Source organism: Brienomyrus brachyistius, chromosome 20 (assembly GCF_023856365.1).
Source record: "Brienomyrus brachyistius isolate T26 chromosome 20, BBRACH_0.4, whole genome shotgun sequence".
NCBI lineage: Eukaryota > Metazoa > Chordata > Actinopteri > Osteoglossiformes > Mormyridae > Brienomyrus > Brienomyrus brachyistius.
Window position 1 is genome coordinate 18,640,177 of NC_064552.1, and position 26,805 is coordinate 18,666,981.

General features: G+C 43.6%; 1 protein-coding gene across 9 annotated transcripts in view; it reads right to left on the minus strand.

Moving 5' to 3' along the window:
• Positions 1-2,065: 2,065 nt before the first annotated feature.
• Positions 2,066-26,805, minus strand: part of LOC125715372 (CSC1-like protein 2) — a 49,806-nt gene continuing 25,066 nt past the window's right edge. For all 9 annotated transcript variants that reach the window (XM_048986778.1, XM_048986777.1, XM_048986776.1 and 6 more), the window contains 20 exons: positions 26,526-26,563; positions 25,780-25,922; positions 24,877-24,928; positions 24,609-24,717; positions 23,271-23,341; positions 22,717-22,797; positions 20,061-20,184; positions 18,258-18,391; positions 16,735-16,872; positions 11,883-12,036; positions 11,358-11,464; positions 11,135-11,221; positions 10,823-10,888; positions 9,729-9,891; positions 8,341-8,446; positions 7,769-7,936; positions 6,810-6,925; positions 6,600-6,683; positions 6,045-6,223; positions 2,066-5,916 (listed from right to left, as the gene is read on the minus strand). In XM_048986778.1, the coding sequence (XP_048842735.1) occupies positions 5,820-5,916; positions 6,045-6,223; positions 6,600-6,683; positions 6,810-6,925; positions 7,769-7,936; positions 8,341-8,446; positions 9,729-9,891; positions 10,823-10,888; positions 11,135-11,221; positions 11,358-11,464; positions 11,883-12,036; positions 16,735-16,872; positions 18,258-18,391; positions 20,061-20,184; positions 22,717-22,797; positions 23,271-23,341; positions 24,609-24,717; positions 24,877-24,928; positions 25,780-25,922; positions 26,526-26,563 (2,217 nt within the window). In that variant the 3' untranslated portion in view covers positions 2,066-5,819. The remainder of the gene's footprint in view (positions 5,917-6,044; positions 6,224-6,599; positions 6,684-6,809; positions 6,926-7,768; positions 7,937-8,340; positions 8,447-9,728; positions 9,892-10,822; positions 10,889-11,134; positions 11,222-11,357; positions 11,465-11,882; positions 12,037-16,734; positions 16,873-18,257; positions 18,392-20,060; positions 20,185-22,716; positions 22,798-23,270; positions 23,342-24,608; positions 24,718-24,876; positions 24,929-25,779; positions 25,923-26,525; positions 26,564-26,805) is intronic.

Below are 26,805 nucleotides of genomic sequence, written 5' to 3' on the forward strand. Positions count from 1 at the left end.
TATCCAGAGGAAACTGCACTCACACAGGGTGAGTGCGATTCAAGCCCCCAACAGAGGAGCCATTAGTGCCGACCCCCACTTAAGAATCACATATGCATCACAGCTTCCTAAGGGTTACTTACCTTGTGTTTTACAGGGGTGCTTTAGCCTTTTACTATTTTATCACCACCCCCTGAGGTCTCTACAGAGTAACAGATTTTCATCTTTTGGGTACAGCTTTGACTAAGGAGCGCCACAGCAAAGTGACCAAGCGCAGAGGAGCATTGCACACAAGGGCAGCCGGTCCGTATGCCTGACCCCTATCTAGGACTTTAACATCCTGGGATTACACACAATAGCGAGTAAACCTAGCAAGGAAAACACAACAGCAGCCTTGAGGTGATCTACTGAAGTTATCACAGACGGTGACAGAGGGGAAGCTAGCCGAGGAGCAGGCCCATCTCCAGGGTGACTTTCGTTCTCTTCATCTGGGCCAGAACTTTATTTAATTTGAGTGTTTCAGAGCCGGCAGGATGGATCCAGTCCAGAAATATATACTAGTAGAAGATCACACTGGCTACCAGTGTTTCCTTGGTCTGGTTTTGCCTACTCTGGGATGAGCAGATTGTAGTAGAGGATCTTATACCCGTGTTGTATAGTGGTGGGTGAAGCAATTTGCCCTCATTCTGGCATTGAGGCTAAAGGCCACAGTGGGACAGTCTGGAGCTCTGTGCTCTCCTGGAGGTGGGGAAAACGGGGCAGCCATCTGGCAGATCTGAGTTTGACTAGAAAATTTCACTAGCTATGGGGGCTTGCCTGTGCTGGGTGGAGCTCCTGATCTATCATTGTTTCTCAACCTGATCCTTGGGGACCGGAAGACTATCCACACCAGGAGCTGTGAGTGAGAAAAAATGTGGAGTGTCTGGGGGCCTCTGTGGACAGGGTTGGGAAACACTGTGTTACAGTCCAGTTGTGACAGCTGTGCTGTAGAAAACAGTGGCATCAGTCAATTGCGATGAAGTAGGACCTGCACTGCCGGGCACTGGAGCATTCAGGTGTTTTTCACCCAGGACTACTTTATGGACTAGCTGGAGATGTACTCAGTACCAAACCAGTACCACAACAGATTCTCTGTTCTTTCTGTGTACTTGAGCAGTTGCACAGAAACAGGGATTTTGAGACCTGGGTGTTTGAATGGGTGGAGAACATCAGGACAGACTGTACACTAGACAACAAGCCTGAGGAAAGATTTGGCTAGATGCCTCAGCTGGCAAACCCCTTGACCAGAATCCGAGCCAAGACAGGAGACTTTTACTACATCGTGGTGCCAAAGATGAGGACCAGCACTTGTCCGCAAGCCTGGAGATGATGACGAGCTTAAAATGCATCTTCATAGTCTATTAAGTTACTTATTTTTAAATTACACTCTCAGAAAAAAAGGGTACATCCTTGGTACTGTTTTGTTCCCCAAGGTGCAAACAACATTAATGCACGCCCCATGGTACAAAAAATGCTGCTCAATGTCCATTTCTGTACCTTAAAAGGTACATTTACCTGCAGCTAGGGTACAATTGTCAGACCCTTGAGGGTACAGCCCCAGTGGCAAGTAATTGCACCCTCGAAGAACTTGTTTTCTGACAGTGTATTTGAAGAATTTGAATTTTACAGAGAAATAATTCTGACATATGAATGTTTCTAAGAAAGCACATTGATATACATTTTCCCCAAGATGCCGTTTCTGAATTACACTAATGAATTAAAAGGATGTGATAATTTTGTTATGACATCGGGAAAATAAAAGTATGGTCAGTGTGGACATTGGTTTAGGTATTTCCTGCCAAACAGCCTTGGAAATTCTTCATCAAATGGCACGAAGACTAGAGATCTTAGAAAACTGAAGCCAGACTTCACTGGGCTCTAAACATCCCTGCACACTTCATACCAGGAAATGCAGCACATAAACTAGGGACACCCCGAATGGGACGCGGGTCCTTCATGGGGAGACAATGCAATCGGCAGACGCGCAACAAGCCAGCCAGCTCTGAACACGAGTGCAGACTGAAAGAAGAGACAAAGGACACGTCAAGAAGATCAAGAACCATTCTAAGTTTTTATTGGGGGGGGGAGAGAGAGAGAGATTGACAAGTTTTTCACTATACAGACAGCCTTCTGACCCAAGTTAAAAATAAAATGTAAAAAATGACAGCCCAACACGATAGAATGGTCCAGTTAAAACTGTTAAACACTAACCTAAACACTAGTATTTCATGGCAGGGGAATTCGGTTAATGACCGGTACAATAAAAAACCCAAACAGTCTACTGTACATATTATTTTACCCTCCCCCCCTCCCGTTTATCACTTACATAAACTGTACATAAGTGTGCGACTCCACATTACCATAACTACCATGATGGTGGAGTTACTGAAGGCTATTTACAAAAATATTTTATATGCTTGTCTCTATTGGTATTGATTCATCAAGCCAATGTCATACAAACCAATCACCAGCTTCCACAATCTTTACTTGAACTTCATCCCCATAAGGAAAAATGTCAAAAAAAAGAAAAGAAAAGAAAAAACATTTACATGAAACAAACATGCTATGAGGGAAATCATTAGGTCTCTCCTGGACATTAGCAATGCAGAGAGCCTTAAATCTTCAAAGACACTTGAATGAACAGTTCCCTTTGTGCTCAGATTTCCAGAAGTCTTTGGACCAGACCTCTGTGGCATGTGCTTCTCAGAATTATTATAATCTCTTTTGACCCACAAATTTGTTAGACACAAGGAGTGTTTAGGGAAAACAACATTTTTTGTTTTGAAGCTTAAATTTGATGAAACTAAAAACAAAGACAAAATGTACAAGTATAAAAGCCACACAATAAAATTTATATATAATGTTACTATATGAAGTTGAAACGTTGGTTAAACAAGTTGCACATCAAACCTGACAAAAATAATCAAAAGCATAAAGTACTTATATTTAAAGAAAAGAAAACCTGAGTCAGTTCTATTTTTTTTTCAAGTTACAAATCAGTTCTTTCACTCAGTCCGTCTTTTGAGTATATTGCATTCTTTCATTTTCACTTTCTAATGTTTCCATTCCAGAACTGAAAAACTAAAAAAAGGTACACAGAGACCTCTAGCGGTCATTTACTATAAGTGCATATCCGCCACAGTGTTCTAGTCCGCTATCTGTACGGTATTTCAAATATCTATGTCCCAGCAGACAGCAACACAGCCACTCGACTGATGTGTCATACAAGCGGGAAATTAACTTAAGCGAAGGTTTTAGCAAAACTACTGCGCCTAAAATAGCACTTCTACAACTGCTCTTTGAAGGACATAGAAATTCAAAGATTTACCATAGACACGCTGCACACCAAAGACGGGCCAATCAGAAGCACAGCTCTTCATTGATACTGCGGATCATCGTTTCTCCTGTGCATCGCAAGAGTTTCAAGAAATATGCTATATTTCATCTACCACTACTTTAGAAAGAGCTATACTTAAAAAAGAACAATTCTATTGTACAGGTTTTCCAACCCCACACCTTAAAGGCTGCAGATTTTTAAGAATACATTTCACGTAGCACCTGCTAATGACACTTTAACCTCCAGATCAGATGATAAAGCAATTAAATAACAGAGGTGGATAGTTGAGGTCCAGCAAGTACAAATCCAGAGAAAGATTTTGTTTCAACCAACCAGTTGAGTACTCAGTGACTGTGACTCTTTGTACTCAACTGGTTGGTTGAAACAAAATCTTGGTCTGGACTTTTACTCTGTGGACCTGAATTACCCACCTCTGCTAAACAGTTACTGAAGTCAGTCAATTACGAGGTGATGTTCTGAGCTTGCACTCATCTTCGTGGTTTGGGGCTCAGGTCTGAGTAACTGATTTATTCAAAGTGTACAAATTCACGGTAATTCTGTACAAATGTTCTGAGAAAACAAATTTTCAAGTGTATCAAATTCAGTCCGCGATCCTTGAGTGAATTGCACTGAATTACACTGTGAGGACACACAGCATGGTAACCAAAGCAGACGGTGCCCACGGTCCAGACAACTGCAGAAAGAAAATACTTGCAGGTAATTGGTGCAAAGGTGATCCCGTCATTCAGTAATACAAAGATATCCGACTTACTTGTTAACCGAATACAGATTCAAAATAAGTTACGTTTCAGGGTCACAAGATAACTGGGACATGAAGGAATTAACATTTTGTTCACTCCCATTATGCGTTTGGAGAATCGCCACAAAGCAGTGCCTTCGAACCCAGTCCTCAGGGACCCGCAGACAGGCCACGTTTTGGAGCTGGAAGGGAGCAAAAATGTGGACTGTTTGACTGGGAGCTGAAAGTGAGCAAAAGGGCAAACATCTGTGGGTTCCCAAGAACTGCGTCAGGAAACACTGCTATACAGCAATTAGCAGACTATTCAAATTTCATTTTCTACATATTGCTCTTTGCTGCCAAACACTCGGCCTCCACCAGCACAAACACATCCAGCTTTTTTCATTGAAAATAGTGGCGCTTCTTCACCTTTCCAGCATTGCTGTGCTCTACACAGCTGGATCGGATAAAACAACACACTTTCAGTACATCCTTTACACAGAGCTATTGCTGAAAAATGCACACAAAATTTCATAAAATATTGTACAATAATATTGTACAAAATATGGTACAATATTTGTTTTTCTAAACAAATTCAAGCACAAAATCTATAGCTATATACATGGCTACATACAGTTAAGCCAGCACAGGTGAAAAATCTAAAAGCAAATCAGTATGTATTCAGTATGCAATCAGTATGTATTAATATCCAAACGAAAATGTCACTAGGCCATTTTTAAAAGCACCTCCCAAGTGGATCATATCCCTTTGGCTCAGGCGATCAAGGGCTGTATGCTGAGAAAGTCTGAGCTCACTGATACCTTGAGCCCCGTGCAGCTAAGCGACAATGATCTTCTTCATTAATAATTATTTGGGAGGGGTGGGGGGGGGGAAGATGAGCCGCACAATTTCCATCAATCAACGATTAGTTAAACCGCCGGAGGTCTAAAAACATTGCACTAATCTTTAGACTGTACATTTTTAAAATGTACGTAATACAAAAAAAGATCCGAAGATCTCGCTGGCCATTAGAATAAGCAATTAATATGAAGTTAGCTAGTACATAAAGTTAAATTAACATGGAAATATAATTTGATGAAAGGAGTCGCAATAGAATGGTTCTGACATGCATGCAAGTTCACTCTCCCCAGGAACATAATTCCCAGGGCGGCTGAACATCAGCGCATCATCACTGAATGGAAGGTCACATGACCACCTCTGTGCAGAACGCTGCAGAACTGAAGAACCGAGCACATTTAGTGCACCAAAGCTATAAAAAACCGAACACACCAAGCGCCCCCCCCCCCCAGCAGTGCTACACTGTGGCAGTTCTGGTGCTTCAAAGACAGACCACCCACAGGACTAAACATGCAGCCTGTCGCAGTTACTCCTTATGAGGGGCATAAAGGTGTAAAGGGGGGTCCCAGGTTAGCAGCCGACTCCTGCCTCTCCTGTGCATGAGTACAGGCCAAGTGGCGTGTGCAGGACAAACGAGACAAACAGCGAGACACCGTTCACATTCTAGGGATTAGTGGTGTTAAAGTGACGCGGAAATACACAGGATAGGGGCCAAAGGTAAAGTATTTGGATCAGATGAAAGAGGCTGTGCATCAGGCTGCCATTCCAGTCCGTATCCAAGGAGTGGAGAACACCACGCTGGCACTGGCTCGGCCGCACACTCTCGCTGGCGGGGGGGGGGGGGAGAAGGGGGGGGTGACCCCAAGCTCAGCGGAGGACGGCCCCATTCGAGGGGTGGGCCTGGAATCTGAAGGGAGCAGTGGGTTTCATGGGGATGACCTCCATGGTGGGATGGTCCCGGAATCTGAAGGGAGCAGTGGGTTTCGGTGATCAGCCCAGTTGCCTTTGTGGATCTCGTCTTGCCCACCCCCCCTCCCTCCCCAGCTTCCTCCCCCTTCCTCGGCCTCTCGATCTCCGCAGCGGCGCTCTTACGGGTGGACTTCATTGGCTATAAGGCTGTCCTCTCCCGACTGGAAGTCCGCTTCGTTAATACTGTTCCTCGTGTTGATCATCTCCTCATCCTGCGAGGACCCCTGGCCATCCTCTTCCCCGCTTCCGGTTCCCGTTTCGTCTGATCCTGGATCCTGCAGAACCTGGGCAATATACATTTGCTGGAGGAAGTGGGAGGGGTGAAAAAAGAAAGAATAAAATTAAATCTTTGGTCACGTAGATATTTTTAAAGCACATAAGTACTGACACAAACTCTAGCCTGGGATTTAGCATAATTGCTCCCAAGAAGAATATTTAAAATGAGTTTAAATGTCCCAGATGTGAAGTGTCACATCACACAACACTAATAAATACAACTGAAATATGACACCCATGTATTGCATATGTTTACATTCCTCTCTGTGAATTTAATTCAGTGCATGACCAGAACATACAGGATGCTGAGCTGTGCAGTGTGACCTTACACACTCAGGTATTGAGCACAAGCCTAGAATGACACCGCTTGATGTTCCACGGATGGGACAAGATTCCACTTACTGCTGACTTGTTGGTGGGAGAGGTGGTGGAGCGAGCCGGACGGCCATTCTCCACCCCATCTGCATCAGTATCCTTGGTGTCAATCTGGAAGAAGAGGAGGTAAGTATCACTGAGCCACTGGAAATGTAGATGGGACAACAGCACCCCCTGAAGGTGGGATACAGTAACCTGTACCTGAAGAACAGTGATCCAGAGAACTAGAACCCATACCTTGTAGTTGTGGGCACTGAGGTACTTGAAATGCCCGAAGCAGATGTGGGAAAGACAGACCACGATGGTGATGATGAGGACCACCAACGTGAACATGGTTGTTGGGGTCACAAAGCCTATTAAAAAAAAAATAAAATCACACATTAAAGGTCGGTTTTCACAAAGAAAATCCTCTGAACCAGGACCAAACAATGGATAATTAAAATAATAAATAAATAAATGGTCACTAAATAAGCAATTGTATCAGAGTATGACCTCATTCGAATCCAGATGTGCAGGAGTGAGATCATTCCAGACCATCATAAAAAGGGTTAGCTGCATTTCTAACACTCTCTGTTGCGTTAATGCATATGTGATGCACAGTAGCTATGCAGGGATGAAGTTACATGAGATTACTGATTAAAAAGGAGCTTCTATGGGTTTGGCTGAGCAGCTTAGAAGGACTCAGGCTGGCCACGGGATTTCAAAACGATTATTGATAATTTTCATGTCCAGAAAGTAAAATTCCAGACCAACCAGTTGAGTACTCTGTGACTCCTTACACTGAACTCATTGGTTGAAACAAAATCTTTGTCTGAAATTTTACTTTCTGTACCTGTAATGTTATTGATTATTAGCAAAGGTGGATGACACTTAAACCTCAAGGCCACAACAATGTCATCTGCTGGCCAGTCTCACAGGCCAAGAGAAAGGTAGATGAATGAGTTACAGTGTTGATCCCCAACCCCGAGCCCGCAGACCAGTACCGGCCTATGGCCAGTATCGCACCAGGCCCCAGAACGCTGGGGGTCTTGCAGAGGGCTTGATTCATTTCTAAAAATGAACTATACATTTGAAATATTTTCACATTCGCATATTCTGTTCACATCCGGGAAAAAATGAAAAAGGACAAACTTGTGAAAACGCCAATCAATCCACCAGAACCCTCACTGCCCGCATCCAGCGGAGAGCCGCCTCACCTGTGCGCACAGTGGAGAAGAAGAGCAGCCAGAAGAGGCAGAGGATGGGCGCGGCCACCACCTGGGTGACGGCACCCGAGTGAATCTTCTTGTCCAGCTTGGAGGGCAGGTAGGCGTAGTACATGTTGTATCTGTCCACCAGGTGTTTCAGTAGCATGTACATGAGGCCTGAGAAGAAGCGGGGAGACACACTTTCAAAGAGGCCGCATGGCGTGGCTGCACTTCAGGACTTTCATTAGAACACTCTGCTTAAGTTTAATAGCAATGGGATTTCTCCCTACCGCAACCAGTAAGTTCAGCATGAACAAACACACAGCTACATTTTTAATAAGCATACAGGATGCATGAGAGGATCTTACTGGGCACGGGAACAGAGGTTTACACACTAACCAAATGGCTAAAGGCGACCCTGAACAAAATCATGCTAACACGAAAAACAAAATCTAATTATTGAAATTAATAACGAATTAAAAAGAGAGTCATAAGAAACTACCAGTCACCGAGTAAGTTAATACCAATTCATAACAGCTGTGCGGCCGGAAGAACCAGAAAGTGGGGATGTGGTGACTCACCGAAGGGGACAATGATTGGGCAGGTGATGCTGTACGTCATGACGACGGTGAAGACGCACATCATCCAGGCGTAGGCGGCGCCAAACTGGAATTCGTAAGCTTGGTGCTGGTGGGGGCACGACAGACACACTCTGTTAGCTCACGCACTTTTGACACAGTCAGACAGCTTCCTTGGTAAACGCAAACGGAAGTTTACGGAAGAATGAAACACGTTTATGGAATAACTCAGGAGGGACTTCATACTTTTGCATCGTTCCCTTTTTTCTTTACCATAAAATTAAACCCCAGATGTTGCAAGGGGGGGGGCTCCCATGGATTGTGATTGTCTGTCCAGCACATCCCACAGATGCATGATCGGATTGTGATTTGGGGCAATTCAACACCTTGAATTCTCTATCATGGTCCTCAAACCTGAATAATCTTTGCAGTGTGACAAGGAGCATTAACTTGCTGATAGAGTCTACTACCATTGGAGGATACTGTTGCCATGAAGGGCTGTACTTGGTCTGCAACAATGTTTAAATAGGTAGTACATGTCAAAGTAACATTCACAGGAATGCCAGAACCCACAGAGTACCAGCAGGACATTGCCCAGAACGGCATACTGCCTCCACCCACTTGCCTGCTTCCTAGAATGCAGGGAGGCCTAGCTCCAATACTGGAGGGCCAGTTTGCAATGCAGGTTGCAGATTTCCCTGCTCAGACACACCTACTAAACCTGGTAATTAGCAGATTAAGATGTGTTTAGGCAGGAAAATCTGAAAACTGTGTTGGCTTCTGGCCCCCTCATTGGCAACCCCGCCATAGTGCACCCTGGTGCCATATCATCCCCGATTAAATGACACACATGCATCCAGCCGCCCACATGATGTCACAGAAAACATGACTCATCAGACCAGGCCACTTTCTTCTGTTGCTCTGCTGTGAGATCAGACCAGACAGGCAAGCCTTCACTTCTCACGTGCATCATTGAACCCTGGGCGTCCGAGACCCCATTGCAGGCTCGCCGGTTAGGGTTCCTTGGAGAACTTTTGTTAGGTACTGACCACTGCCTACTAGCAACAGCCCACAAGACCTGCTGTTGTGGAGATGCTCTGACCCAGTCATCACCACAATTTGGCCCTTGTTAAAGCTGCTCAGATTCTTACGCTTGCCCATTTTTCCTGCTTCCAACAGGAAACTGACTGTTCACTTGTCCAATATATAGTGGCCATTGCAACAAGATAATCAATGTTATTCCCTAAACCCGTCAGTGGTTTTAATGTTACGGCTGATCGGTGTATAATATTGCTGTAATAAATAGCTACTCCAAGGCTGCTCACCCAGGGGCTATTTCCCCCAAGCATTTTCCCAGGGGCCTCCACAGAGGAACTTGCCAAAATACTGACCCGCTTTACATTGCGCCTCTCCGCGGCCGAGCGAGCCAGGCACAGCCGGATCATGTACATGAGCAGGCCTGGGATTCGCAGCAGGTCCATGGCGTTTCCGATAAACGCCGAGGCGATGACATAGTTCACGAAGAAGGCGCCGTTGTCTGGGAGGAAGACACACCTGTGGAGTGCGAGAGGACAAGAGAGAGGATGACAAGGACGGAGACTGAGATAGAGCGGTACAGGATGGGGGGTGCGGAGGGAAAGCAGCAGACGTGCTGAGAGGCCCCCATGTCAGCATGACACCCATAACACGGTCTGTTAGCACCAAACTTGTGCACCCGCTCAACAATTTAATTCAACAATTAAAAAAAAAAATATATGGAAACAGCAACCCAGAATTGGGATGCCTCAACCCAGAACTGCAGAGCCTGCTTTGACAGGAATGCCCCCCAGGACTCTTCTGCGGTCCTGGCTGGTCTGTATTAATGTGGAAATTCCTTCGGAGCAATGACCCCCCCCTTTCTTTACACGCAATGGCACCAGGCACACGACTAACACATCCTACTGAATAACATTCTAACACCTAATATGTGTTTCAAGCTTTAAATTCGACAAACGGCAAATTGCTATTTTTTAGGCTTAACTTTGAAAAAGATGACAGAGACATAAAGGAGGATTTCACAGAAAAATGGAGTGAAAGAAAATGTTCCTGGATAAGAAAGCAGGAATGTTCAAACCTTTTGAAATGTTCAAACAATTAACCTCTATCAGCTAAAATTTAGGTTATGTCACGGTGTCAATTTTAAACGAACATGTTGGAAGCTTGAGACACATTTCACATGTCGACAGTCTAATTTCAAGAGCACAACCCCAAAAAACACATCACTCCATGTGTCCTTGTCTTTGCACTGAAAAATGTTTCCCCAAACTCAAAGGAAAGAATAAGAATATATCGCCAAGCAAAACAGACCAGCACATGCGACCATGTGGTCTATAATTAAAACCCAATCAAAACACTCGGAATGCTCTTAACAGAAGAATACTGCAGGAAAAGACTACACAAAAAATAACAACAAAAAAACACCATAATAATAAAAGACACCACTTACTCAAATCTGACTGGGGCATCGACCAAGATTTTCTTGTCGAAAAGCCAGCGGAAGAAAACATCCAAACTGCATTGGAAGAATAAACAAAAATTCCCCCAATAACAATAACATTGCTTCATAATACTTGAGGCAGCAGCTTGACATCTACATCGAGGGGAGCTGAGGGACTGGCTAAAATGCTAAGAATGTTTTCATCGTGCTTCTGCCGCAAATGAAGTCCATCTCTTTGTAATTAAACCCACCGTTCCCCCGCTTCATAATCCCATGGTTATTTTATTAGGCTCTCAGTTTGTCTTGTTGCCGCAGAAATACCTGCTGAGTCCAAGGGAAGGAAGTAGAAGCACCATAAAGATGAGAAACGTGTAGCACTTGTGCATGGTGGTCCTGTTCTCCCCCGACCTGAAGCAAACAGGAAAAGGGGCAAGCTGAGAAGCAGCAGGGAGACCCGGCGGCTCGGGCAGCCGGTCAGAAGGCTCGTCTCTGATAAGTTTTAGTGAAAAATCGAAAAAGTGCATGACAAAGAGTATGCAGATACCTGGTCCAATGGGCTTCAAAGAAGGCCGAGTAGTAGACGATGGTGGGCAGCAGTGCGGAGAAGGCCCACAGCAGCAGGGTGGGGAAGAATTGGGTAATGATGGGGTTCTTTGGGGAAATGAGATTCATGTTAGAGCAGTGTACCCCAGCCCAGTCCTCAGGGACCCCCAGACAGTCCAAATTTTTGCTCCCTCCCAATTCCTGGTAGGGGGTCCCCAAGGACCAGGTAGAGACACACTGTGATATAGATGGTCTGTGCTGTAAATCAGTGGTTTTTGCTGTGGAAAAGTTTGTCTTCATGGGAACATTTCTCACATCTAGGGTCAGAATATCGTGCTTTCAAATTCAGGAAAGTAGTTATATTCAAATCAAATTCAAGAATGCACCATTTATATTCTAAATGTGCTTAACAGGAACATGCTAAAATGCTTTCTGTAGATTTTGGGGTTGATGAGTACTTAGCTAAATGTTCCATAACACTTAGGGTGTAAACACTGGCTCAGAAGGATGTCCTGCCCCCCCTTACATTGAGGTACTCCACTGGCTTGGTGACATTGAACTTGTCCATGGTGCTGATGATGATGGCTGGAGTGGTGAGGAAGAAGAGCAAGAGGAAGAGGATGCAATTGATGATAAAGCAGCGCACCCACCAGGAGACACCGGCAAGAGACAAGTTCTCCCTACAAGGAAAGAAAAAAGATACACATACATTCTACAGCGGCCTGAGCAATCACCTTAATGGGGTTAGAAACAATAACATTAAAGACATAAATTCAAATCATAGGAGTGCTATAAAGTAGGGGTGAGCGATATGGCCAAAAAGTTATATCAATATTTTTGGTTAGAATCACAATCCACAATATAGATCATGATTTTTATAAATGTATGTAGTAATGTTAAATAACCAATTAAAATACATCAATTAAGATTTTAGTTCTCGCACGACTTAGCCACTAAGTTGGCATCCACAGAGACAGATGATTGATAAAGAAGTGAGATGTACAGACAGCGCTGAGATGGTATGGAGACTCTAATTGTGTTGTTTCACATCGGTCTGCTTTTGTCGTAGTAGGCATCGCGTTATAGGTGCTTGCCTGTTTGTTGTGTTGTTATAATAATTATGTTAGTGCACTTGTACATGAGCATTCATTGCACGTTCAGCGTTGGCCCCACTCCTGGACAGCATGTATGTTTGTGCTATTTGCCTTACATTTTGCCTAACTAAATTAATTGTGCAGTATCGCAATCCCTGAGATACCTCGGAAATGTATATCATACATACAGTTGTAACCGGTTATGATAAAATATTGCAATATTGCCCACCACTACTCTAAAGTGTACAGTATGAACCCAATCCTTCCCCTGACTATATTATTTACCCCTGCCTTTGAAGAATAACACACCTGTATCCACTACCAACTGTCTGTAACAGTGTTTTTCACTGTCAATGGCCAATGAAAGTATTCACCAGAATTTCCTCGCAAAATATTTCATTTCCAGTCTAACTAACATGCAATCTAACCTCATATAATGAGATGATTTCCCATAGTGCTGTTATTGTAATTGCATTAGTGTCTGCGATCGAATGTCTGTAATTGGAAGTGTACAGCAATATGGGTTCCTCCTCCTGCCGTATGTCAGCTCAGCCCCCCCGATGTCTGGGTCACCAGCCACACTGTCCACTCTTGAGCTATTAGCTGTCAAGCAAGGTCAGGTACTGGGAAAAAAAAAATCGCTGACTACAGGTCAAACTAACGGCCTCCAGGTCGCTCCACCAATCTTCTTGGGTTTTTGTCCTGAGTGAATCTCTCCATTGACTAGACAATCCACGGAGTTTTTCTACAGGCTCCAAATCATTCCCCCAGAAAAACTGTTCACCTCATACTGAGCATTTCCATTCAAATGATGCAACCATCCCTTTTTGAGATACATTAACAGGATTTGTAAACTACCTTTTCAATTAAAAGGACCTGGATTTCACTTAAGCACTGAGTTCTTGCTGTGTGCTGATTGGTCAGTCTCCTAAAATCATGCATGTGTCACTAATGTTAATGTGAAACGGACGGATGAGTCTTTCAATCAAAGAAATAACCCAGTTGAAGCACAAAAAGAACTGAACTATTTTGCCAAGCTCAGGAGCTTTTCAGTTTTAAAGGAATTTGTAAAACCTGAAGTAGCTCAAAGTGTCCTCCCTGTCAGGGATTGCCTGGTCACCCAATTCTGAGAGATCATTTTGCTCCAACATTACCTATATACTAAGCCAAGTATAGCAGTAGAACCATAAAATCTGAGCCATTACATTTCTTAACAATTTACACAGGAAGGCTTCTCTGGGGAAGAACGGGTGCATGACATACAATCATGAGCGAATATGAAACCGGTTAGAATGTACTGCGATATCTGCTCATTCCCAGGCAACAGCCTCCAACGTGCCTACAGCAGCTGATCTACTGAAATCCCACAGACAACAAAAATGGCTGGCGGGGGGAACTAACAATTGTGCTGGGGATGTTTCCCGTGAAGCGACCCAGTTCCATACGTAATTAGGTGATGTCGGGGACTCCTCAGAATGCAAAAGGAATTTGAAGGAGAGCAGGCGTACAGTCAGCAGAGAGGTGCACCGTGGGGCTTGCAGCACATGTTGGCCATGTGAGGCCCAGTGAAGATACCACGTTGATTCCAAAAGACAGATGTTTCAAGAAGTTTGCCAGGAAATGCAATAGCTAAAAGGAGTATGTTATGTAAATTTCAATGAACCCTTGTGCTTTGAGTATGGGTCAGATCCATTGAGAAATCCTTGAAGTCATTCTTGGTGAGATAATGGGAGACTAAAACTGATGACATAATAAAAAGCACAAGTACCAAGGAAAAAAAGAAAAATAATCTCGTCGTTCGCAGGCCAAAAATATCTAATGGTGGTTTGTTTGTGTATTACACTTGTATTATTTCTAAAGAGGTAGGGTTGTAATGACACACAACCACTTTCTGAATCAAGGCTCATTAATATACATGGAAGGAAACCATATATAATTATTGCTCTAGGGGTGAAATATTCTTCCACAGTTCATTGAGAAAGCTCCATCTTTCAGACAAGTCCAGCTACATAACAAACCAGTGGGGGCCCTCAAAAACCTCAGTGTAACTATAGGATGCAGCTGCTTCAACATACAGCTTAGTTGGTTTATGTTGATGTCATTGACACACATGGAGGCAACCAAGCTAAGCAACGAATTCAACAAGAGTTACGAATGATACATCTGCCAAAGACTGGAGGCAAATTCTTCTCCACCAACCAGACGGGCAAAGCATCCCAAAAAATATATTCTATTGTACTTCTCAGCTGTAGCAGTCATTGTATACACATATATATATATACATACACATACATACATACATACATACATACACACACACACACACACACACCAGTGCAAAAAAAAAGTATACACATATATATATATATATATATATATATACATACATATATATATATATACATACATATATATATATATATATATATACATACATATATATATATACATACATATATATATATACATACATATATATATATACACACATATATATATACATACACATACATACATACATACATACATACATACATACATACATACACACACACACACACACCAGTGCAAAAAAAAAGTATACACATATATATATATATATATATACATACATATATATATATATACATACATATATATATATATACATACATATATATATATATATACATACATATATATATATACATACATATATATATATATACACACATATATATATACATACACATACATACATACATACATACATACATACATACATACATACATACACACACACACACACACACACACACACACACACCAGTGCAAAAATTGCACTAAACGCAATTGGTACACACCAAGATCACTAAGAACAGCTGGTATAGAAAGCTTGAAAAGTAGAATTTATGTACTGTAATTGTACACAATTTAACATTTTATTATTAAAATTAAAATGTATCGCATGCTTTACTCCTTGCTGAAATCAACAATATCCCCCAGGTAGTGATTTCCCATTACAGTTTCAGTAGCACTTTACTTCAGATTGTACACACTTAGTAGTAACTGAGTTATTACTGATGTATAAATATAGTAGCTACTTGAGATAAAAGAAAAGTCACCATTCATTAATGATGAACAAACATGAGGTCAGTATGTAATGTTATTCATTATTTGTTCCTTCAGTAGTTTACAAAGGTTTACACAATTAACAGATATAGTAAATACTGTAACTGCTTGGGGTAAAAGATGTGTCACGATTCATTAATGATGAACGAACATGAGATCAGTATGTAATTAAGACTTATTTTGTGGTTAATGAATCCATTGGTAACAGCATAATGCTACATTATTTGTGCACTGTCAAGTAAAGTGTTATCCAAGTTTCTACTCCAATTTCCCAATTATTCTTTGGTGCAGTGAAAAGAGCATTTCACCATAATGTAGGAGCACTTTAAGGAGCTGCTAATTACTGTCACTGGAAGATAACTGTTAGTGGTTCCTACCACAGGAAACATTTTACAGTTATCGAAATTTCAATTATGCTCCTCACATTTGACAAATGTGCCCTTGAGAGGTAAAGTGGGCTATCCCACATTTTTGACCCCTACCCCCTTTTTATTGAATATTTTCAATTGGATAAGTTGTTATTATCTAAGTCATACCTCTGTGCTACCTATGATATATATCAATTGTAGGTTATAGGCACACAGATTTCTTGAAAAGATTTCAACTTTGGAGCTCATTTTCTCAAAACTTTGTTTTTGTGGGATAGCCCACTTTACCTCTCAAAGGCACAAATGTAGCCAGAGGGAACCTAAAACTGTAGGAGTGTACCATCTAGATTTTTCCAGATATAAATAGTAGTATTGATTAAGAGGTATCGACAAGATGCTCTTGGTTCGATGACCATCAGGCCGTTTATCTCTGGCTCCATGGCAACAAGGGCAAAACTAAGCCATCTTGACCATCCCAACAGTGACGGGCAAGGGGGTTTTCATGGGACTGTCTGTCCTATTAGTGGCGGAAGATTTTGTGTGTAATTAAAATCAGACCAAATATATCTAGCTGTCCTGGCTGGTTTGGAGTATATATTTAGTAATCCACTTTGTTCATAAAATGACTGTTACTAAAAGTAAACACCTGATTGATGAATTAATTTAGGCAGCAAACAGTATGACACTGACTTGGGGAAAATAAGGATCAGTAGCTGTTTTAGTGGTCAAGGAGCTTCAGTGCATCAGGAGATATTCAGCCCTTTAATTAAAGGCAATTAGCCACAGGCAAGACTGGGCGCCTCACCAGCGCACGTTCTGTGGGTCTGGGGCATAGGAGACGCTCCAGTTGTAGATATGCAAGCTTTCGCTGAACTGAGATGACTTGGGCTCGTGGCGACATTTGCAGCCCTGACAGTGGCAGGCATTGAAGTCCTTCAGGATTCTGTGAGCGAGAGAAAGAGAGATAGTGAGAGACAGAGAGAGAGACAGCGAGAGAGACAGAGAGAGGACAAACTGCCTCAGTCATGGCGGGACACTGGCTTGACTGGAGCCAGTCCCCACATTGCACATCAGCATACACACACCCACATGCTGCATCACACAGAGACCACTCACCGTCCGTATTTAAAGGTCCGAAAAGAGAGAGAGTCATATCGCAGCAAAAGCCCCTGCTCTCAGTGGATAAGGCATTAAAGACCATGATTAAACATTTAAGGCATGTTTTCTATACAGAAAATAGCATTTCAACCACAACACATCCCAAAATGGGGGGTTGGGGGGGGGGAATAGGATCATCAAAACCAGACCTGCATGATGTGCCAAGTTCATATCAACATCGCATGTTATGCACATGCATTTGTCAATTCACAAAGATCGCAGTAATCAGCTGGGTTGGACGGTATCTAATTTTTCATTTCATCATTTCGACATTAATGATTTGTTAGCACTGCTTAGACACAACACCAACAGCTTACTTGACAGACACTATTGGTAGATCATAAGAAGCTCTATTCATCTATAATTTATTCTGGGTTAGTTTTCAACTCCTTTTTCACTTTAGAAATATCTCAATATTTATCGCTAAATATTCACATCTCAAAATTTGAATTTTTTCCAATATCATGCAGCCCTTATCAAAACTTACCAAAAACTACTTTTGCTGATTTGCTAAATTTCTCTGAATTTTAATCACTGCATTTTCTTTTGTACGTTTTAACTTTGTTGCTCATAATGAGATTTCTGCTTAATGTTACTCATAAATGTTACTCATACATTTTTTGGGGGATAAATTGGCTGTACTGATTTCATTAATTTTGATAAAATGTAAATATATTTCAGTAACTGACCCAGTTTTCAAACATTATGTGTTTATTGAATTGAACAGGCCTGTTTTACTTCTTAATACTTGATCACTTGTAGAAGTTCCTCCAATATAGACTCAGTATCACAATAGCAGTGCGTTTCCATTATAAAGCAGACTGATCCTTCCAGCACCAGGAAAATAATTCTACTCAGCTGCATCACGTGCAATTTTCCACAAGAAGACAACTTGCTTTCAATGAGGAGCACAGACACAGAAAAGAATTTATACTGTATCTGTCATTATACTGTGACACTCCAAACATGATTATAGTTATGAACAGGAGCACAAATTGCAAGCCATTGATAAAGCCGACATTAGCGTTTTTCCCCCATCTATTTTGGTCCTCTACTTTTCAAAATGTCACCCCTACAGAAGCACGCATACAGAGACACATGCGCGCATGCACACACTCACACACACACACACTCACACACAGAAAAGAGGCACACAGAAGAATGACTCACACTGCAGTCATCGCCTCGTTCTGGAAAGTGACAAACGCCATCCCGAGAGGTTTCGTGTTGACTTTCTCTTTCTCCTTCCTGTACTCCTCCTTCAGCTTCGACTCCAGCTTGGTGTAATAGCTCACAGCCTCCTCCTGTCCGCACCAGAGAAAAAGACAGCTTTCCATATCCTTTGTCAAACCGCTTCGCTCCCTTCAAGCCACGTCTGGCTTGCGAATCCTGTCTCGCACGTCGTCGGCCTGGTGTTGACGCTCTAGCTTTTAATGAAGCCCGTCATGAGCTCCACACATCTGCCCGTAACGACCCGCAACCGCTGTCAGCAAACACTTCGGAAAACACCAAAGAATGAGCCTTCATTAGCATATGCACTTTTTGTTTTTCACGCGCAGGAGTTAAACGAGAGAACTTTCACGTTGCTGCACTTCCACAAGTCTGCTTATTTTTAGATAAATCAACAAATGAAACGTGAAACATCGGAGGAGCGACTCGTAGGGATCCACTCGTTTGTGAAGTGATCTAGCCAATGCAATGGGGAAAATGGATACAGGGATATGAGGGAGACATTGCTGTTTACATTACATCAACACACTCAGTACAAAGGGAAAAAGACACAGCAAGACTGAACTACACACAAACCAACTGGGACTAATGAACTAAATTAGGGGGAAGACACAATACACCTAAAACCCAACAATAAACAATAATTTTCTCCAAGTGTGAATCAAATTAGCTACAGCATGGGGGATGACGTCATCGATCCGTTACATAGCTGGTGCCTTACGATACAATATGCTTCCACTGACTTTACTTTTTCCCCTCAGAATAGAATTTACCAGTGGCGGCTGGCCCATAAGGGGCGCTCGGGCTCCGCCCTCGCAGATGTGGGGGGGGGGAATATAAAATTATATATATATATTTTTATCAATGTCAGTTTTACTTAATAGTGTGTGCCTACATGCAATCTCAATTATTTAAGCAACATTTCCACCAACTGACTCTCATTCAACAGTGAATTTCCACCGACAAATTTCCACCAATCATTTCTCTTCTTGGGCGCTAATCAAAGCGCCCCAGACGTGCAGCAAAATAGCCAATCGTGTACAGTTGGTAGGCGAATATAATGAAGATTTCACCTATCAGCATCACCAAATTAAATGGTTTTGGGGCTCTGGAAATTTCGCCCCTGCTACAGAAAATGCGGGTAAGTTTTGAATTGCTCTCAGGTCAGTCAGTCAGAGAGAGATGATGGCGACGACGACAGGGGCAGCTTCCAGCAAGTTCGGTGAGATCGTTATTGAATTACCCTTTTGCGATAAGGACGATGGTGGAAAAAATCCACGTTAAGGAGCTGGGACCCGACAAGCCTGAAATAAATATCATCCAGCCAACTAAGGAAATTAAATTATGATTGTAAAAATGTTGTCATTCTCTGACAGTTCATTTGAATGCATATACTGGACTAGGAAGGGAAGGAAGACACACACACACACACACACACACACACACACACACACACACACACACACACACACACACACACACACACACACACACACACACACAGACTCTGAACCGGACAGCTAGGATAGACATATTCCCCTGCCACTATATTTCTAATCCTCTCAGAAAGTAAAAGTCTCAAGCAGAGACATGCTGCGATTTTAAAGGTCTGCTTTCCATCCTTACGCAGATGGTCTCCTGGCATTGCTGTCTACCTCTGTGTTAGCATACGGCAGAAACGGTGCAGTTTGGCCACACCCCCTCCCGCCATTCATTGGTGAGCGCCCCCTACAGGACACAGACCTCTTCGCATCCCTTGATGATGCAACAGCAGAGGTGTCCACACGGCTTAGGGTTGATCATGGTGGGGACGTGCTCCTTGGCCATCAGGTCAGTGAAGAACTTCTTGCTTCGCTCTGCCTTCTTTCTGCAGGTGAAGTAACCCCCCCACACACACACACACACGTTTAAAACATCACACTGGGCACCAACGTCATCTTCAACAACCAGACAGCTAGTCATGCCAAAAATGAAAAAATATTTAAAAAATAAAAAATTCCATTTAGGTCTGAAGAGCCGCCACTTTAAAGAGATGTTGCAAACACTAGGATTTAACTTTAATGGCAGAAAATTAGCTACGAGATACCAGTGCTGGCCTACTGTGTCCTTAAAACATGCACACATCATCGTCAAGTTCAGGATCTGCGCAACACCAAATGAACTTCCGAATATTGACAAGCCTCTTGCCATGTCCCCCAACAAGCTTCCGTGTTACTGCATACAGCATTGGAGACACGCTGACAATCACACTCACTATCACCAGAAGACCCAAAACCCTGAAACAAGTGGCTGAAGATATGCTCCCTTTTTCTTGACACTTACTGAGGTGCCAGTTATCCATCCATCTTTCCATCCATGTTCCATAACTGCTTATCCAGGATGAGTCACTGTTAGTCTGGAGCCTATCCCAAGCACTACAGGTCTGGACAGGATGTCAGTCCACTACAGGACACTCATATTCAATTACATGAATTAATACATTCCTAACCTATGTAGCTACTATAACCCAACAGTTTCAATTTACAATTGTTTTTAGCGCAAAAGCTAATTACTACTCCCAGACTACAAGAATGGAGTCAGTGCGTAATGTGGTTGGTGAGAACGTCCTGCATATTTAGTATCACCTCTGCATGATTCAGGCCCCGAAAACAAACAACATACAGAGGCCAGAGCTTAAGCAGATGCAGGTGGTAAAATTAGAAACTAGCTGTTAGCACATACAATATTGCATCACGAGTAACCCATGGCAACACAGCCCCAAAGCTCTGCTTGGGAGCATGACAGACATCTTCTAGCCTCAATCACTTCACTAGAGATGTATCCTCAAATAAAAACTATAACATGCTGCATTTGTATTGCGCATGGTGGTGTATCTTTACATAGCTAGCTAAATGCTAGCACTCACAGTAACAACACTCATAGTAAATACATGGATACATTTGTCTGATGCTTTTATACAAAGTGGCTTGCAGTAGAGGGAAGGGTTGCCATTTGCATGTGTTCCCTTGGAATTTGAACCCATGACTTTAGTGCAATATTCTACTACAGGAGCCAGCAATATTAATGCATCAATACGACAATTTACAACCATGCCAGGAAATTGTCCAGCTGCAAACAAATTTGAACCCCAAGGGGTCCTTGCCAGGGATCAGAACCTCCCCACTTAAATCATGATCACATTACACAATTTTAGCCCTGATTTTCCACTTGCCAACAGTTTTTGGAGATCACCGACACAACCCCCAGATCGGAGGTAAATCGGTGTTTGATCAGTGCTGGCAAATCGGTGCTAGATCGCCAAGTATAACCTGTTCAAAGACGCAACCCGATGCATTCAATGATGAGTCGCAGACACCCGCATTGGAGTTGTGCAGTGTGAGCAGTACAGCGATCTGACGACTTCAGGAGCCGTGCAGTGTGAGCAGTACAGCGATCTGACGACTTCAGGAGCCGTGCAGTGTGAGCAGTACAGCGATCTGACGACTTCAGGAGCCGTGCAGTGTCAGCAGTACAGCGATCTGACAACTTCAGCAGCCGTGCAGTGTCAGCAGTACAGCGATCTGACGACTTCAGCAGCCGTGCAGTGTGAGCAGAACAGCGATCTGACGACTTCAGGAGCCGTGCAGTGTGAGCAGTACAGCGATCTGACGACTTCAGGAGCCGTGCAGTGTGAGCAGTACAGCGATCTGACGACTTCAGCAGCCGTGCAGTGTGAGCAGAACAGCGATCTGACGACTTCAGGAGCCGTGCAGTGTGAGCAGTACAGCGATCTGACGACTTCAGGAGCCGTGCAGTGTGAGCAGTACAGCGATCTGACGACTTCAGGAGTAGGGACCTCAACTCATAGCATACTGCCAAAATCTTGCCTTCGGTTAAGCCTGGCTCTGTTTAATTACATATTTATACTAGCCTTGTGCATCTATCCAGTACAGGCATAGCAGGTTGTATGCTTTGTCCTATACATTTTATATTTTATCATTTGGTTAACGAGACACCTAATTATCACATTTTCCAGTCCACTTTCATTTTCATGTTGCATACACAGAATGCATTAAAACTAATCCAGTTTTTTCCTTTTCACATACCTATCATAATCCCTATAGTTAAAAAAAAACAGTAGAACGGTAATCAGCTAGTAAGGTAAATTATTACGTCGTTATTATGCTTGACAAACTGTAGACAATTAAAATTTAAAAACTTGCTGAAACCCAGTTACAAAGACAAAAACCACAAGTTTTTACAACAAAATATTTCTGAACGATTCGGCAGTATTTCCTAGTTTTTCAGTGGCCAACTAATTAGGCCATAAGAGACCATTAGGGGGCGCTGTACTGAATGGAAACACCCATGAGATACACAGCTCTGCAGAAGAAGGATGATGAGCGAGAGAGTACCTTACCTCTCCGTGTTTAGGGACATGAGCTTTGCCACATTGTAGCAGATGCGAGCCTCTAGCACAGTGCAGTTCTCATAGGCCTGTCTGTATCACAGCAAAAAACGAATTTTAGGTACTGATTCCACAAATTAAACATCTTTTACAAAATATGTAAAGTTTAAGGCATCACTTATTTAACAGTATCCAGAAAATGCTGATTAAACAAGTACTACTGGCACTTGGGTCCTGCATTAAACTCTGCCGAATTGCTTTGAATTACCGAATTTGGGTGTTCTAGGCTTGTCTCTGATGTGATTCTGACTGCTGCAGTATTAATTCAGTACTGTTAGTTCTGTCAGTAATACACATGGGCCCTCCAGAATACCACAGAAACAGCAGCACCGCACAGCAGATGAGAGTCTTTCATTACACTAGACATCCCTGCAGATACAAAACCCCCCATGGAATTTTTCTGAAAAACCCCAAGATTTCTAAGTGTGAGAACATCATTAGCCACTGCATCCCAGCATCCCGTACTTCCCCATCATGTAAGGTGAAAATAACACAAGCATGCTTACTCAAAGTGCTGTTTTATGTGGCTCTCCTCGGCATACTTCGAGATCCCGGTTATGAACAAGGTGCGTTTCACCTGCAGGAGGAGAGTCAAGTGATTCTCCACGGAAATTTAATCTCAAAAACGAGGCAGGTGCCAACACAAGCAGGCTGTAGCTGCCCTGTTCTGTCTTTATAGCAGCTTATTAACTGATTAACTAACATCTGGCTCATATTTAGCGGAACACTCAAAAGGCTTTTGTGGAACTTACAGACAAGAACAATCTACCCAAAAACACAGAACAATTCATTTAGAAAACAATACACTTACAACTAGAATTCAAATGAGGAGAAACACACTGGCCTGGGGGGCTGACCCTGCAGGAAGTGGCCATAGCGTACATTAGCTGACCCACCCCTACACGAGTTGGCCCCAGCCTAACCTACACCAAGAGACTCTACCCTACAAAAGGTGACCCTACTGTACACGACGTAGCTCAGCCTGGCATCCGTAGCCTACCCTACACCAGGTGACCCTACACTACAAAAGGTGACCCTACTGTACACGACGTAGCTCAGCCTGACACCCGTAGCCTACCCTACACCAGGTGACCCTAAGCTACAAAAGGTGACCCTACTGTACACAACGTAGCTCAGCCTGACACCCGTAGCCTACCCTACACCAGGTGACCCTACGCTACAAAAGGTGACCCTACTGTACACGACGTAGCTCAGCCTGGCATCCGTAGCCTACCCTACACCAGGTGACCCTACGCTACAAAAGGTGATCCTACTGTACACGACGTAGCTCAGCCTGACACCCGTAGCCTACCCTACACCAGGTGACCCTACGCTACAAAAGGTGATCCTACTGTACACGACGTAGCTCAGCCTGACACCCGTAGCCTACCCTACACCAGGTGACCCTACGCTACAAAAGGTGACCCTACTGTACACGACGTAGCTCAGCCTGACACCCCTAGCCCACCTGACACCAGGTGACCCTACGCTACAAAAGGTGACCCTTCTGTACACGACGTAGCTCAGCCTGACACCCGTAGCCTACCCTACACCAGGTGACCCTACGCTACAAAAGGTGACCCTACTGTACACGACGTAGCTCAGCCTGACACCCCTAGCCTACCCTACACCAGGTGACCCTACGCTACAAAAGGTGACCCTACTGTACACGACGTAGCTCAGCCTGACACCCCTAGCCTACCCTACACCAGGTGACCCTACCCTACAAAAGGTGACCCTACTCTACACGATGTAGCTCAGCCTGGCATCCCTAACCTAACCTACCGGAGGAGGCCTTGCCCCTCCTCACACACACTGACCCTCCCTACATGAGGTGCCCCTACCAGATCGTCCTCTTTGTAGTGCATCTTGGAGGTGTGTCTTCTCATGCTGTACACCGTCAACAGGAGATACATGAACGCAAAAGAGGTGTGCAGCCAGAGGAGGTTATTCCTGTTAAGTATAATCACAATGTCACCTCATCTGATCAACCAAAGAGACACAAACCAAGTCACACAGCATACAGAAGCACACAGATTAAATTAATATATGCATGTACATATTGCTTTCATTTCAATCACTTGACTAAATTTTACCTTTCAACGTACTCACCCAGAATTTAGGTTTGCTATAGTAGTTCGTCCAAAGCTGTAGGCATTATTCTCTGATATAAAAACAAAAAGTTCTTAGTTGAGATGATTCAACAGTCTCGTCAAGACACTCAATATTGGAGCTTTTTTTCAGTTCTCAAAAGTTACATCTATATTTTTTCATCAGGTCTATTCAGAGTTCAATTGACTGGATGGTCCATTTTCAGTAGTGAGCATTTCAAACTGACGCCCGTGTCAAAGTTGTATCACTCTGCATCTAAATAATAAAGCCCCTTCTAGTCCTAGAAAGACAGCTCCCCTGCAACAGCCCTGCATAACAGGGTTAAGAAAGTCTACCTGTGCTATTTGACAAAACCAAAAGAGAAGACAAAATGCCAAGAACCCCCAGGAAGCCAGCCATCATCCGTCTGCTGTGCTCGACTCCGAGATGCCTCTCAGCAGGAAAGAGAGCCCGTTACCCTGCCCCGTGAGGGCGTGAGATCCCATTACGGACCGGAGAACTTTACATAAGCCAACAGGAGATTGACGCAAGCACTCGAAAAACCTGGAGGGGACTGCCGAAGACAGCACAAGCTGGGTTCAGGAGGAAATCAGGAGGGGGCTGAATATTTCTGAGTCGAGGGACGCTAGGGGTCGTTATATAAGCAATGACGTCTTGCAGGAATTAATGCAGAACTGGCACATGGTGTAAACATAAATATTCCTCCACTCCAAGCCAAGGGTGCCCAGAAATGAAAAAGGTATTTACGAAAAGTAAACTGTAGTCAAAGGCTGAGTGAAATCCCAGCACAGTCAGGTGTGGCTGTTCTTGGCCCAGAAAGCATGTTCAGCCATCCATCATCGGTGCCAAAGGCTCCCGGGGGAAGCGGGCGAAGGCAGCACTGCATACCCCGACCGCTCTTACCCAGCAGATCTCCGGAGAAGTTGACGGGAAGGACAATCCCCACGGAGAGCACCCCCACCACCACCAGCAGCCCGATGATGTGCCTTTGGAAGGAAAGGTAGTGGACCGCGTCCTCGCCGCATTTCTCTCGGATCTCCTCATCTCTATGGAGGAGAAAGATCAGTGGCTCATGGGAGAATGCCTTCCCCAAGGTTCTCCTCGCTACAGTATACAGTATGTCCAGCTAGGATGCATCCATACTGCCCACTAGGAGGCACCGTGGACACTGACTCACTTGCTACTATCCAATCATCTCATCCCAGCCCACGGGGACCCCCAGAGGGGCCACATTTTTGCTTCCTCAGACGATCTAACGCTGAGGTGTCAAACTGCAGTCCTGAGGGTCTGGAGGCCTGTGTAGCTTAGTTCTTTCCCTGTTCCACCACACATGATTCAGCTCAAGAGTGGTAATTAGCACAAGGAGTTGAATCAGGTGTGTTAAATGAGGGGAAACTCAAAAATGTGCAGGGCTCCAGCCCCCCAGGACTGGAGATTGACACCCGTGGTTTAAAGTATCTGAAAACAGGAGCAAAAGCGTGGACCCCCTGGGGGTCCCCGAGGACCCGTTTGAGAAACACTGATCTAATTAAGCTACAGGGAGCTGGTTAAGGTGCCATCCAAGGATCTGTAGTGCCCCCCCCCCCCCCCCCCGACCATACACCAGGCACAAGACTCCATAGCAAAATCATGTTAGACTTTATACTTACTTTATCCTAAAGATAGCGGTCAGCCAAGAGCAGAAGCCCTGAATTCAAGAAAAGCGAAGAAGGAATTTCAGTTTGAATTAACGCAGGTTTCTCCAGGAAAGGTATAAATGAGCGACACTAAATGACGGCTTCCTCGTCCTTAACGAACTAGCCGTGCCTCCTTAATTCTACACATTCCATTTTAATAATTAATACCCATAGTGCGCTACGTTCACCTTTAACCCTGCTGAACATCAATACACAGAAGATCTCTTGGCATAATATCTATACCTATCCATAC